The 14367-nt window shown below is 36.6% G+C and overlaps 1 protein-coding gene across 42 annotated transcripts in view; it reads left to right on the top strand.

Moving 5' to 3' along the window:
* Positions 1 to 14367, top strand: part of RXFP1 (relaxin family peptide receptor 1) — a 127935-nt gene that overhangs the window by 102417 nt on the left and 11151 nt on the right. For 14 of the 42 annotated variants that reach the window (XM_086346978.1, XM_086346958.1, XM_086346960.1 and 11 more), the window contains 5 exons: positions 6430 to 6501; positions 7541 to 7612; positions 9431 to 9660; positions 11517 to 11927; positions 13099 to 13317. In XM_086346978.1, the coding sequence (XP_086203104.1) occupies positions 6430 to 6501; positions 7541 to 7612; positions 9431 to 9660; positions 11517 to 11927; positions 13099 to 13317 (1004 nt within the window). Of the gene's footprint in view, positions 1 to 2746; positions 2819 to 3171; positions 3547 to 4066; positions 4226 to 6429; positions 6502 to 7540; positions 7613 to 9430; positions 9661 to 11516; positions 11928 to 13098; positions 13318 to 14367 lie in introns of those variants that run through there. The other 28 variants (XM_086346970.1, XM_086346941.1, XM_086346951.1 and 25 more) reach the window with 8 other exon arrangements.

The raw sequence follows: 14367 nt of genomic DNA, 5'->3' as shown, positions 1-14367 counted from the left end.
ACTACACCCACTGTCCACAACTGCTGAGCCAGTGCTCTAGAGCCCAGGAGCCACAGCTGGCACACCGAGAGCTAGCGCTCTGCAACGAGAGAAGCCACCGCAATGAGAAGCCCAAGCACTTCAACTAGAGACGCGCCCCCACCACCACCACAGCTAGGGAAAGCCTGTGCGCAGCAACAAAGACCCAGCACAGCCCCCCAAAAAAGGTATAGTTGATTTACAACGTTGTGTTAGTTTCAGGTGTACAGCAAAATGATTCGGTTTTGCATATCTATTCTTTTTCAGATTCTTCCCATTATAGGTTACTACAAGATATTGAGTATAGTTCCCTCTGCTATACAGTAATTCCTTGTTGTTGTTGTTGTTTTCTGAGCAGAATCTTGAAGGTGTTCACCTGAAGGACCAGAAGTAAAGCTTTTTCCAGGTAGAAGGAAGCACCGATGCAAAAACCTGAAGTTAGAATATTGAGGTGCATTGAGGTCCTGGTGAAAGTCAATTTAACTGAGCAGAACCTGATGGGAAACTAAGCTGAAAGTACAAAATATTTAAAGACTTTTTTTCCATCACACTAAACAATTTTGATTTTATCTCTTATGCAGCAATGAGCCATTGAAGAATTTTTAAAAGGGGATGAAATTTTTGAAAGATTCCTTTGGTTATCAAATCAGAGAATCTATCCACATAGACAATTCACCCAAAAATACGTAAATAACAAAAACAGTCTCAAGAACCATATTACAATATGAAAATATAACATTTACAGCAAAGACATTTATAATTTCGATTATATTACTTGTTTTTAGTTTTAAAACTCAATCTAAAACTGCCCTACCCTTTCAAATTCAATAATCTAACTTTTGATTTATAAGCACTCCAATTTATCATGGCATCTAGATCTACATCCTTACCTCTCCCTGTGGCAACTAATACTTTTGAGGATAGATAGGGAAAGTGGTTAGACTTTCTCTTAGTTTCTCGTGATGACATTGGAGAAATCAAGCCTATCTTGTTTAGAAGAATTCTAGGCCTTTCTCATGAGAGTTGCTACTGTAAAAGCTACTATAAGAGCTGGTACTGTCCAAAATCTTCTCACAGCTAAGCTACAAAGTCACATCACAGTGGGCAGCCCAACCTCTATACATATATGAAGTATCCTTCCCCAAGAGTAAATAAGACCTCGTTTATATCAGCTATCGAAGAAACTGGAACCTGAAATAATCCACTTCCAGTTAAAAACCATCAGATCAGATCAGATCAGTCGCTCAGTCATATCCAACTCTTTGCGACCCCATGGATTGCAGCACGCCAGGCCTCCATGTCCATTACCAACTCCCAGAGTTCACTCAGACTCACATCCATCGAGTCAGTGATGCCATCCAGCCATCTCATCCTCTGTCATCCCCTTTTCCTCCTGCCCCCAACCCCTCCCAGCATTAGAGTCTTTTCCAGTGGATCAACTCTTCACATGAGGTGGCCAAAGTACTGGAGTTGCAGCTTTAGCATCATTCCTTCCAAAGAAATCCCAGGGCTGATCTCCTTCAGAATGGACTGGTTGGATCTCCTTGTGGTCCAAGGGACTCTCAAGAGTCTTCTCCAACACCACAGTTCAAAAGCATCAATTCTTTGGCGCTCAGCCTTCTTCACAGTCCAACTCTCACATCCATACATGACCACAGGAAAAACCAGAGCCTTGACTAGACGGACCTTAGTTGGCAAAGTAATGTATATGCTTTTGAATATGCTATCTAGGTTGGTCATAACTTTCCTTCCAAGGAGTTAGCATCTCTTAATTTCATGGCTGCAGTCACCATCTGCAGTGATTTTGGAGCCCAGAAAAATAAAGTCTGACACTGTTTCCACTGTTTCCCCATCTATTTGCCAGGAAGTGATGGGACCGGATGCCATGATCTTCGTCTTCTGAATGTTGAGCTTTAAGCCAACCTTTTCACTCTCCTCTTTCACTTTCATCAAGAGGCTTTTGAGTTCCTCTTCACTTTCTGCCATAAGGGTGGTGTCATCTGCATATCTGAGGTTATTGATATTTCTCCCGGCAATCTTGATTCCAGCTTGTGCTTCTTTCAGCCCAGCATTTCTCATGATGTACTCTGCATATAAGTTAAATAAGCAGGGTGACAATATACATAATCAACTGAAACAATAGAAAAAATTAAGTCTCCAAACCATATTTCTACTTTAGCACAGAAGGAAGGAAAGAAGAATGGATGGGAGGGAAAGAGCGAGGTGGCAGAGGGGAAAAAGAGAAAAGAAGACAGCACAATATTAATTAAATTAGAAAACTGGATCTATTAGAACCAGATCAAATACCATCAAGCATTGTCTCTGAATGAGGAATAAAATGAGGAAATATTTTTATCTTTCACATTGCATTCCCTTTTTAAAGTTTTGACTTCTGTTAATTTCCTGGTGGCTCAGTCAGTAGAGAATCAGCCTGCAGTGCAGGAGGCCTGGGTTCCATCCCTGGGTCTAGAAGATCCCCTGGAGAAGGAAATGGCAACCCACTTCAGCACTCTTGCCTGGAAAATCCCATGGACAGAGGAGCCTGGTGGGCTACAGCCCATGGCATTGCAAGAGTTGGACACAACTTAGCAACTAAACCATCACCACCAATTAATATAGCTCACTAATAACATTGTTTGAAAGTTGTATAATGGTTTTCTAATAAACCACAAAACTATGGATAAAGTCTTAAGAAAATAACATGACATGTTTGCAATTATTTCCCTAGGGATTTAGGAAGCAATAAGATTGAAAATCTTTCTCCACACATCTTTAAGGATCTGAAGGAGCTCTCACAACTGTAAGATTGATATGAATTTTTATCTTTATTTTTAATTTGTTTCATTTTCTAAAGTTGCCATTAAAATACACATCAGTATGTGTGTTTACCATTTCAACCATTTTTAAGTGTACAGTTCAGTGGTATCAAGTTCATCCATGCTGTTGTGTAACGATCACTACCATCCATTTCTGGAACTTGTCCTGCTTTCCAAACTGAAGCTCCATACCTATTAAACACTAACTCCCCATCTACACCCCTCCCCAACCAGCCTCCATCACTGTTTGGTCTCTATGAATTTGGCATCTCTAGGTACCTCATAGAGGTAGGACCATACATACCTTGTTCTTTTACAACTGGCTTATTTCACTTAGCCTAATGTCTTCAAGGAGAAGGCGATGGCACCCCAATTCAGTACTCTTGCCTGGAAAATCCCATGGATGGAGGAGCCTGGTGGGCTGCAGTCCATGGAGTCGCGAAGAGTTGGACACGACTGAGCGACTTCACTTTCACTTTCCACTTTCATGCATTGGAGAAGGAAATGGCAACCCACTCCAGTGTTCTTGCCTGGAGAATCCCAGGGATGGGGGAGCCTGGTGGGCTACCATCTATGGGGTCGCATAGAGTCGGACACGACTGAAGCGACTTAGCAGCAGCAGCAGCAGCAGCAATGTCTTCAAGTTTCATCCATGCTGTAGCATGTGTCAGAATTTCGGAACATTATCACCCGTGTTAGCGATCCATTGTGTGTAAGTACCACATTGCATTTATCCATTGTTCCATTGATGGACACTTGGGTTTTTCCACCTTTTAGCTGTTATGAATAGGGCTGCTATGAACATGGGTGTGTAAATATCTGTTAAAGAACTTGCTTTCAATTATTTGGCGTATATAGCCCCAGAAATAGTATTACTGGATCCTATGGTAACTCTATTTTTAATTTTTTGAGGAAACATCATACTCTTTTCTATAGTGGCTGCACTATTTTACATTCTAACTGCACAAAGATTCTAATTTCTCCACATTTTCAACAGCACTTATAATTTTGTATTTTTTAAATAATAGCCAACCTAATGGATGTGACATGGTATTTCATTGTGGCTTTGATTTGCATTTCTCTGATGATTAATGATGTTGGGCATCTTTTTATGTGCTTATCGGTCATTTGCACATCTTTGGAAAATGTCTATTCAGGTCCTTTACTCATTTTTAAATTGGGTTGTTTGATTTTTCATTATTAAGCTGTGTATGCATGCTGAGTCACTTCAGTCGTGTCCTACTCTTTGTGACCTTAAGGACTGCAGTGCACCAGGCCTGTCTGTCCATGGGATTCTCTAGGTAAGAACACTGGAGTGGGTTGCCGTGCCCTCCAGGGATCTTCCTGACCCAGAGTTCAAACCTGCATCTCTATGTCTCCCTCATCGGCAGGTGGGTCCTTTACCTCTAGTGCCACCTGGGAACCCCTGTTAAGTTGTTAGATCATATATATTTTAGATAGTAAATAATTTCAGATATATGATTTACAAATACATTCTCCTATTCTGTAGGTTGTCTTTTCACTCTGCTTATAGTGTTTTCTGATGCATAAAAGTTTTAGATTTAGATGTAGTCCAATTCTTATATTTTTTTCTATTGTTACCTATGCTTTTGGTATCACATATACAAGAAATCACTGCCTAATCCAATGTCATGAAGTTTTTCTCTTATGATTTCTTCTAAGAGTTTTATAGTTTTAGCTTTTATATTTAGGACCTAGATCCATTTTGAGTTAATTTTGTACATTGTGGAAGCTAAGGGTCTAAGCTCTTTTTTTTTTTTTTTTTTTGGCATGTGGACATCTATCTGGCTTTCCCAGAACCATTTGTTGAGAAGTTTGTCCTTTCTCCATTGAAAGGTCTTGGCATGTGTTAAAAATTATTTGACCATACATACAAAAGTTTGTTCCTGGGCTCTCCATTCTATTCCATCATCCTATAAAACTGTCTTTATGCCAGCACCACACTATTACTGGTTATTGTAGCTTTGTAGTAAGTTTTGATTCAGAAAGTAAGACCTCCAACTTTGTCCTTCTTTTTCAAGGCTTATTCAGGTTCCCTTGAGATTCCAAACAAATTTTAAGATGGATCTTTCTATTTATTCAGAAAATCTGTCACTGGGATCTTGATAGACATTACACTGAATCTTTAGATTGCTTTGGGTAGTATTGCCATCTTAATGATTTTAAATCTTCCAGTCCCAAAACACAAAATGTCTTTCCATTTATCAGTGTCTAATTTCTTTCAACAATATTTTGTTTTCACAGTGCAAGCCTTTCACCTTTATTCAGTTTATTGGGGTTTTTTGGCTGCACTGGGTCTCCACTGCCACATGAGCTTTCTCTGATTATGGCAAGCGGAGGCTACTCTTCATTGCAGTATGGAGGCTTTCCATTTCGGTAGCTTCTCTTGTGGCTCAGGAGTTGTGGTGCACGGGCTTAGTTGTTCTGTAGCATGTGGGATCATCCTGAATCAGGAATCAAATCCATGTTGTCTACATTGGCAAACAGATTCCCAACCTCTGGACTACCAGGGAAGTCTCTATTCAGTTTATTCTTAAGTATTCTTCTGATGCTGTTGTAAATTACATTATTTTCTTAATTCTCTTTCTGGATTGCTCAGGGTTGATGTATAGAAATGCATTTGATTATTCATCATTGTCTGATTACTGTGCATTCATTTTGTATTTAGCAATTTAGTTGAATTTGTGTATTAGTTCCAACAGTTGTGTGTGTGTGAAATCATTAAGGTTTTATACACATAAAATGGGCTTCCCTGGTGCCTCAGATGATAAAGAGTCTGCCTGCAATGCAGAAGACCTGGGTTTTATTCCTGGATTGAAAAGATCCCCTGGAGAAGGAAGTGGCTACCCACTCCGGTATTCTTGCCTGGAGAATTCCACGGACAGAGGAGCCTGGCGGGCTACAATCCATGGGATCACAAAGAGTCTGACACCACTGAGCAACTAACACTTTCACTTTTCGCACATAAAACGTCATCTGTAAACAGATAATTTTACTTCTCACTTCTCAATTTGGATGCCTTTTATTTTATTTCTTGCCTCATCCCTCTGGATAGAACTTCTAGCACTATCTTCATCTCTTTGTTCCTAGCTGTAAAGCCATTTACTTTTCACTTCATGCCTCATAACTTACTAACACATTATGCCACTATTTGACATGATTTATTGTAAAAAGAATTCAATATGGTTTCATTCATTCAAATTTTGACTAAATGAGATTCTTTTTCTTTTATTTAAATCATACCTGATGATAGGCAAAATCTGAAGTGGTGTGCCTTCCTTTTGGGAAGTCTGCAGGTTCCCTGGTGGGACCGTCCTGGACCACCCCACCTTCATGATCATGTGGTCTTAGCTTTTCTCTGTCACTAAGATACTTACTTAGAGCCACGCATGGTTCTAAGAGTTCTATCTACATTAATCCATTTGATGTCTAATGAGCCCTATGGTACAAGTGCCGTTGATGTACTTTTTTGCTAATGTTTACAAGCAACCCTCAGTCAACAGGTATACTTCCTCTTTAATCAAATCCTTTCTAGAAATGACCAATTGCTGCTCTTTGTTTTGTTGTTAAACAGCAATCTTTCCTACAACCCAATCCAGACAATTCAAGCCAACCAATTTGATAATCTCATCAAACTCAAGTCTCTGTAAGTATATGCCTATGGGGATAGTATTATGATACATTTTTTACTTATGTACTAATAGCTAATAACTTCTATAAAATAAGATTAATAGAGTCTTGAATCAGAAGCTTTATTCCCAGAATGTTAGTTAAACTACAGAAACCATATGAGTACTTGCTAAGCTATAAACAAACAGATGGCTATTCGTTTAATCTTTCATATTTATGAGCTAAAAATTAGATAATAAGTAATCACTTTCTATGTTTCTATAATCACCAGGAGCTTATATTGGATTCTTTGTTTTGATCCTCTGAAGGCATCTATACATATTTATTCCTTCATTAACACTGGGGGTATCTAAGAGTTTATTATAACTATTGTTATCCCAAAGTAGAATGTTCTAGATTATATAAATCTTTACTTGCCACACACACGCACAAACACACACACATTATGTGTGGTGTTAAACCTGAAGTATGTTAGAACCTAAATTATGTTAGTTCTATGAATTGCCTTAAGAAAGTGTGCTTCAGTTCTTTTAAGTATTCCCTCAGTAAAATGTCATTGTATTAGAAAAAAATTATTTAAAAATTATTAGAAAAATTTCAAGAATGTAAAATGTCCCTCTCTGCAATTGCAATATCATCAAAAGGCAATGTTTATTCATTTATTTCACAAATATATGTTGAGTAGTTACTATGAAAAAAAGCATCATGCCACAATCTATTAGAAGCCAAAAATTAAAATAGGAAAGATATAGAATCAATATAAATATAAGTATTTATATTGTATATAAATAGCAGAGTCAAAAAGGCATTGGGGGAAGATAGGGTTATTATGGGATCACATGAAATTATGTGTGTGAAACTTTGGAAAATTGTAAATCACTATAGAATTTTAAAAATCTTTCATGCAATGTAAGGAACTGGGAAAGTGCCCAGGGAAAGCTAAGTATGAATTTTTAGTTCAGAGTAAGTGTTAAATAATTGTGTATTAAACTGTCCTTCATAAAAGCTCATTATACCCTGCATAACATATGTTTTTTGATAATTTGATATTTTAGCAGCCTAGAAGGAATTGAAATTTCAAATATCCAACAAAGGATGTTTAGACCTCTCATGAATCTCTCTTACATGTAAGCAGATGTTTTTCTTGTTCTTCACCTTGATTTTTAATCTTTTAGGTTTCCACCTGTATTGTGCCAATACCCCCATATGCAGTACATCCAATTTATTAACATTTTCTACTGACTAATTTGCCTAAACAATAACTAACTTTTAAAGCATAGATATAGGGTGAGGTGATTTTTAGTTGTCCATGGTTTGGTCTGAGAAAATGAAGTGAGATTTGTTTGAGTGTCAGACAACAGGAGTATGGAGGGAACCCACTCAGGCTTGTAAGCTCTAATGATCTCTCGTGACATTCACAGATATTCAAGTTTGTCCACTGAGCTAGCAACTGGTGCACATGGCATAAATGCAACCAGATGAAAAAGTAGGACGTCACATAAAAGACATCAAACAATTATAAATAATTCATGTAAATGGAGGAAGGAAGAGAGAAAGCCTCCTCAGTGAAAACTGCCCACAGTGTCAGTGCATGGTGGAGCGAGGGTGTATGGATAAAAATCTTTTATTCAAACATCATGTCTCATCATGCCATCATTACAAGCTTTAGAAACATTTTCTTTAGTTGAATGTAGTATATAGCAGTATATATATATAATATACACACACATACACACACAATATTAGAGTGATCTCCATGCCAAGGCAATTAATTCTCAATAATTTAGAAAGTGTCATGGCAGCCACAACCACTCTATAATCTCGCTTGTATTTTAAATCTAACAGAGGACACTGATTTTTTTTCCATAATTCCTCAGAACATATTTATAAAAGTTTCCTTGGTTACGCACAATATAAAGCACTCGGACTAAATTTAGCAAAGCAGAGTTTATTGAAAGAAATTAGTGTAACTCATAAAACCCAAGAAACAACTCAAGGATTAGACTTGAATTGAGCAGGTCCTGGGATCCAGGCAGTAAGAGTTAAACAACAGGACTATAGACTGTAATTGTCAAGTTTTTATCTTGTATTACTACAGCTCTTTATACTATAAAGATCATTTATACTTTTTGCCAGAGTACATGGCTTTAGGGGCAAACGGATCTAATTTGAATACTAAATTTCTGCACTTAGTAGAAAGTTTCCTAGCAGATAATTTGCCTCCATTGAGGATTCATCTCCTCATATAGTGATAGCAACACCAACCTCATTGAGCTGATTTAAGAAGTTATTCCTGATTTGAGAAGTTATACTTAGAAGATGCTCAGTAAATGGTGTGGGTGTCGGTAGTACACAGTAGTAACTACTGATTAGCCAGGTGGTATCTTTTATTAACAAGGGAGGTCTCTCTACTGATGAAAGAATTCACTCAACAAATATTTATCAAACACCTTATCATGTACCAAAACCTAGTGTGAGAATAAACGTGTTAGCAAGTAGTTACAGATCATACAACTTCTATAATAGAAAAGCCATAGGAGCACAGAGGACAAAGCCTTTAACTCTCTTCCCCTGGGTTTAAAAAAGCAAAATCAATTGTAGCAACAGAGGACTTATGCACTAAGCACTGAAAACCCAGTAACAGTTTCCTTCAGTGGATTATCTAGATCACATGACAACAATTGATTTACATTCTAAAATATGTCTAATGCTTGTCTGTTCATTATGCCCATTTACTGCTCTCACCCACACATTCATTTATAGTAATCAAGTTAATACGAATTAAACTTAAGTTTCTTAATAAAACTTTAGTGTCCTGAATGTTTTACTTTTATTCTTCTGAGACTAAGATGTTTTCTTTTTACAGAGGAAATGGAGAAAATAGATATTAAGGTAGAGTGACACTTCAGTTTAAAGTCTTATTTTCCCTTCTCTTTGCCCAACAGCTATTTTAAGAGATTTCAGTACTGTGGCTATGCACCGCATGTTCGCATCTGTAAACCAAACACTGATGGACTCTCATCTTTAGAGGATCTCTTGGCGAGCATTATTCAGAGAGTATTTGTCTGGGTTGTGTCTGCAGTTACGTGCTTTGGAAACATCTTTGTCATCTGTATGCGACCTTATATCAGGTCTGAGAACAAGCTGCATGCCATGTCAATCATTTCTCTCTGCTGTGAGTATTTCCTGGCTGAAGAGGAATTAAAAGTTTTGAAATGTATAAAAGTGTTACTATTAGAAAATAAGTAACCAGAGTACTAGAATCATAGGATGTTAAAATTTTCTCCCCTTTGCTTGGATGTTTTCTAAGCATTCAATGAAATGCTACATGAAAATAAAGTGGTAAGAAAGTTTTTAAAGTAAGAAAACTCAGTCACCTTACACAGATTAATGAAGCACTCATTCGTTAATTTTGTCTGATAAGGAAGCATTTGTTCATTCACTTTTTTCTCTAAAGGTATAATATTTTGTGAGTTAGTCGCTCAGTTGTGGGCAACTCTTTGTGACCTCTTGGACCGTAGCCGCCAGTCTTCTCCGTCCATAGGATTCTCCAGGCAAGAATACTGGAGTGGGTTGCTACTTCCTTCTCCAGGGGATCTTCCTGACCCAGGAATTGAACCCGGGTCCCCTGAATTATAGGTAGATTCTCTACCAGCTGAGCCACCAGGAAGCCAGTGTAGTATTTTTTGAAAGCATGTAAAATTTTTTACTATGAATAACCTTGAAACCTTTCATTGTCACATTACCATGCCCAGAGCTCTGTTTATTTTTTGTGTGCGCGTCCAGTTCGTAGACACTAAGTTCAGACATTATTGTTCTTCTGGTCTCTGAGCTTCTAACATCTTTTCCATTCATAATTTGAAATATTTAAATAAGAAAGTGTTTTAAGTAGTATTAATTTTTTTAAGTTGCTGAAACGTGATTGCAAGGTAGTATGTTAAAGGAAGAATATTAAAAAAATAAATAAATAAAAGCAAGAAACTAGTCTTCCAGTTGCTTATAATCTGGGTCAAGTGGCCTATAATTCACCTATACTCCCTCAAGCAAACATCCATCTACATGGTGTCCTGCTTTTTATGAGTGCTGTGCTATGTCTTACCCCTGCACTCATTCAAAGTCTAAGACTGAGCTGTTTTTTCATTGCAAACTGCCTAAGAAACAGAACTCAGAAATTGTTAACTACTTTGTATTGCTAGCTATAAAATTTTGAGTTCACTCAATTTCCCTGGTAAAGGCTAGAATATAACCTAAGTGTTTAAAGATTAAGGCTACCCTTGTGATTTACACTGTGATATGATTTTAGGATCATTGTGTAGAATGCTTGCACAGTTAAAAAAAAATTCTCTTTATGATATGCAATATTTACTTAAAAAAGAAAATACACCAAGAAATGTATCACACGAACAACTGATTTGGAGGAGTCTCAAAAGAGACAGAGAAAGATGTTAACATGGGAAGAAAGAATCAGAACAGTTTTGCTTAGACCACCTCTGGATAAGACATTTAAGCCCCTTAAAATTATACTAACTATAGAGCACTTCATAATTATTCATATCTTCTAAATTATAGACCTCAAAATTCATAGTCATTACTCTATCATAGCAGCTTCTGAAATACTTTCTCTGGGATTTTGAATGACTTAACTTCTTAAACTGGGAGAATTTCAGTGGAAGAAATGAACCAAATTATAATACCCCTATCTTGTTCATAATTGAATGCAGAACATAGTTGCATTTTACTCATTTATTCAGCATTTCTAGGTGATGGGACTAGGAAGGAAAACAAAACAGACAAGACTCCTGCTCTTACAGACCTGTGTGTTAGATAAAAGCAGAGACATGATTACATATTTAGCTGCAGAGGATGCTGTAAGCATTGTTATCATAGAGGATTCTTAGAATACATCTTACCTCCCCCCAAAATAGAGACACTTGTCTATTTGGGGCTAATGTTAAAAATATTACTGTTTAATGATAATTCCGTTTCACCTATTTATTTCTCTACATTTGTTAAATTTACTGATTCCTGCAGGTGCCGACTGCTTGATGGGAATCTATTTGTTTGTGATCGGAGCCTTTGACCTGAAGTTTCGAGGAGAATACAATAAACATGCGCAGCTGTGGATGGAGAGCATTCATTGTCAGCTTCTGGGGTCCCTGGCCATTCTGTCCACAGAAGTATCTGTATTACTTTTAACATTTCTGACACTGGAAAAATATATCTGCATTGTGTATCCTTTTAGATGTTTAAGACCTGGAAAATGCAGAACCATTACAGTTTTGATTCTTATTTGGATTATTGGGGTTATCGTGGCTTTCATTCCACTGAGCAATAAGGAATTTTTCAAAAACTACTATGGCACCAATGGAGTATGTTTCCCTCTTCATTCAGAAGATGCAGAAAGTACTGGAGCCCAGATTTATTCAGTGGCAATTTTTCTTGGTAAGAAATTCTGTATTAACAGCCTTTTCAAGGACGTGACAGTCCAGTGGTTAAGATTTCCCTTTCCAGTATAAAGGATGCAGTTTCAATCCCTGGCCAGAGGGACTTCCCTGGTGGTCCAGTGGTTAAGAATCTGCTTTGTAGTTCAGGAGATGTGGGTTTTGATCCCTGGCAAGGGAACTAAGATCTCACATGTTGTGTGCCATCCAAAAGTGAAAAAAAAAAAAAGAATGGCAAAAATAAAATCAATCCCTGGTCAGGGAACTAAGATCCTACATGTCTTTCAGCCAAAAAAAAAAAAAACAGAAAAAAATATTGTAGCAGATTCAAGACTTAAAATGAGTATTTTTTAAAAGCCCCTTTATTTAAGTGCTAAAATAAGTCACAATATGAAACTCATTATGCCTTTTAACATTTACATTTTAATTTCAGATCTTCTAGCCAGAATGGACACTGGGGGTGGATTTTATCAAAACTCCCTAAAGGGAATTTTTTTCTAAATTACCACTTTATCATATTAATTCACATATGATGCACTTTAATAAAAGACAAGACATTAAACACTTGCATTTCATGCATTCACCCTAATAATACTAAGCAAAATATATTTCAACTCTTTGCCTTTATAATATGAATAGATTCAAAGTAGCAACACAGGTCTTTGGCTTGGGAATAGACAAGTGTTTCCTTTTGAAAAAATATTCTCAAAGTATAATTTAAAGTAACTGAATTACAAAAAAAATAGACAGATTAATTTAATAAGCCCAGGATATTCACTAAATCACTATAATCACTGAAATCTAATTTTAATATGTCATTTTATTTTTTTAATAAATGCCTTTTTTAATTTTTTAAATTTAAATTTATTTATTTTAATTAGAAACTAATTACTTTACAATATTGTATTGGTTTTGCCATACATCAACACGTGTACACCCGTGGCAGATTCATGTTGATGTAATATGTCATTTTAAAATTAAACATTTCATCATCCTTATAACTTCAACAATATTTAAAATTTTTAATTCACGATTTTTGCACTTCAGTAATTCTTATAAAGAACAAAAACACATTGTGGTCTTTGCCTTCTCCTTTATAATAACAGCTGAGGGTATGTTTGTTTGGAAAGAATGCTCGTATTTATTAATAATAATCTATGTGTTCTTAATAGGTATTAACTTGGCAGCATTTATCATCATAGTTTTTTCCTACGGAAGTATGTTTTACAGCATTCACCAAAGTGCCATAACAGCAAATGAAATACGGAATCAAGTTAAAAAAGAGATGATCCTTGCCAAACGGTTTTTCTTTATTGTATTTACTGATGCATTATGCTGGATACCCATCTTTATACTGAAATTTCTCTCATTGCTTCAGGTAGAAATACCAGGTACAAATTTTTTCTTCTTATAATGAAATAATAAATCTGTTTCTAAGAGTTCCTCTAGAAAGAGTATTAAGATTCCTAACAGTAACTCATTTCAAGAATCATAAGTCAGAGTTACATGTAGTTAAAGCTCTGTTCATTGATCAAATGTTTACTAGGAGGAAGTTGCTTAGTTCTTTTTTTTCCTAAGCCATTTCCTTTTATTTTTAGATTAATGTTATTTACTTGTAAATTAAGTTTTTTTCTTAATTTACTAGTAAATAACTTGTAATGGTCAACGATGGTCAACACCAAAATCAGATTGATTATATTCTTTGCAGCCAAAGATGGAGAAGCTCTATACAGTCAGCAAAAACAAGACCAGGAGCTGACTGTGGCTCAGACCATGAACTCCTTATTGCCAAATTCAGACTTAAATTGAAGAAAGTAGGGAAAACCACTAGACCATTCAGGTATGACCTAAATCAAATCCCTTATGATTATACAGTGGAAGTGAGAAAAAGATTTAAGGGACTAGATCTGATAGATAGAGTGCCTGATGAACTATGGAATGAGGTTCGTGACATTGTACAGGAGACAAGGATCAAGACCATCCCCATGGAAAAGAAATGCAAAAAAGCAAAATGGCTGTCTGGGGAGGCCTTACAAATAGCTGTGAAAAGAAGAGAAGCGAAAAGCAAAGGAGAAAAGGAAAGATATAAGCATCTGAATGCAGAGTTCAAAGAATAGCAAGAAGAGATAAGAAAGCCTTCCTCAGCAATCAATGCAAAGAAATAGAGGAAAACAACAGAATGGGAAAGACTAGAGATCTCTTCAAGAAAATCAGAGATACCAAGGGAACATTTCATGCAAATATGGGCTCAATAAAGGACAGAAATGGTATGGACCTAACAGAAGCAGAAGATACTAAGAAGAGGTGGCAAGAATACACAGAAACTGTACAAAAAAGATTTTCACGACCCAGATAATCACGATGGTATGATCACTGACCTAGAGCCAGACATCCTGGAATGTGAAGTCAAGTGGGCCTTAGAAAGCATCACTACGAACAAA

This window comes from Bos grunniens, chromosome 17, assembly GCF_055505025.1.
Source record: "Bos grunniens cultivar Pamir isolate PY7600 chromosome 17, Bosgru_T2T1.0, whole genome shotgun sequence".
NCBI lineage: Eukaryota > Metazoa > Chordata > Mammalia > Artiodactyla > Bovidae > Bos > Bos grunniens.
The sequence above is the reverse complement of the archived record's forward strand: the minus strand, read 5'-3'. Positions and strand labels throughout refer to the sequence as shown.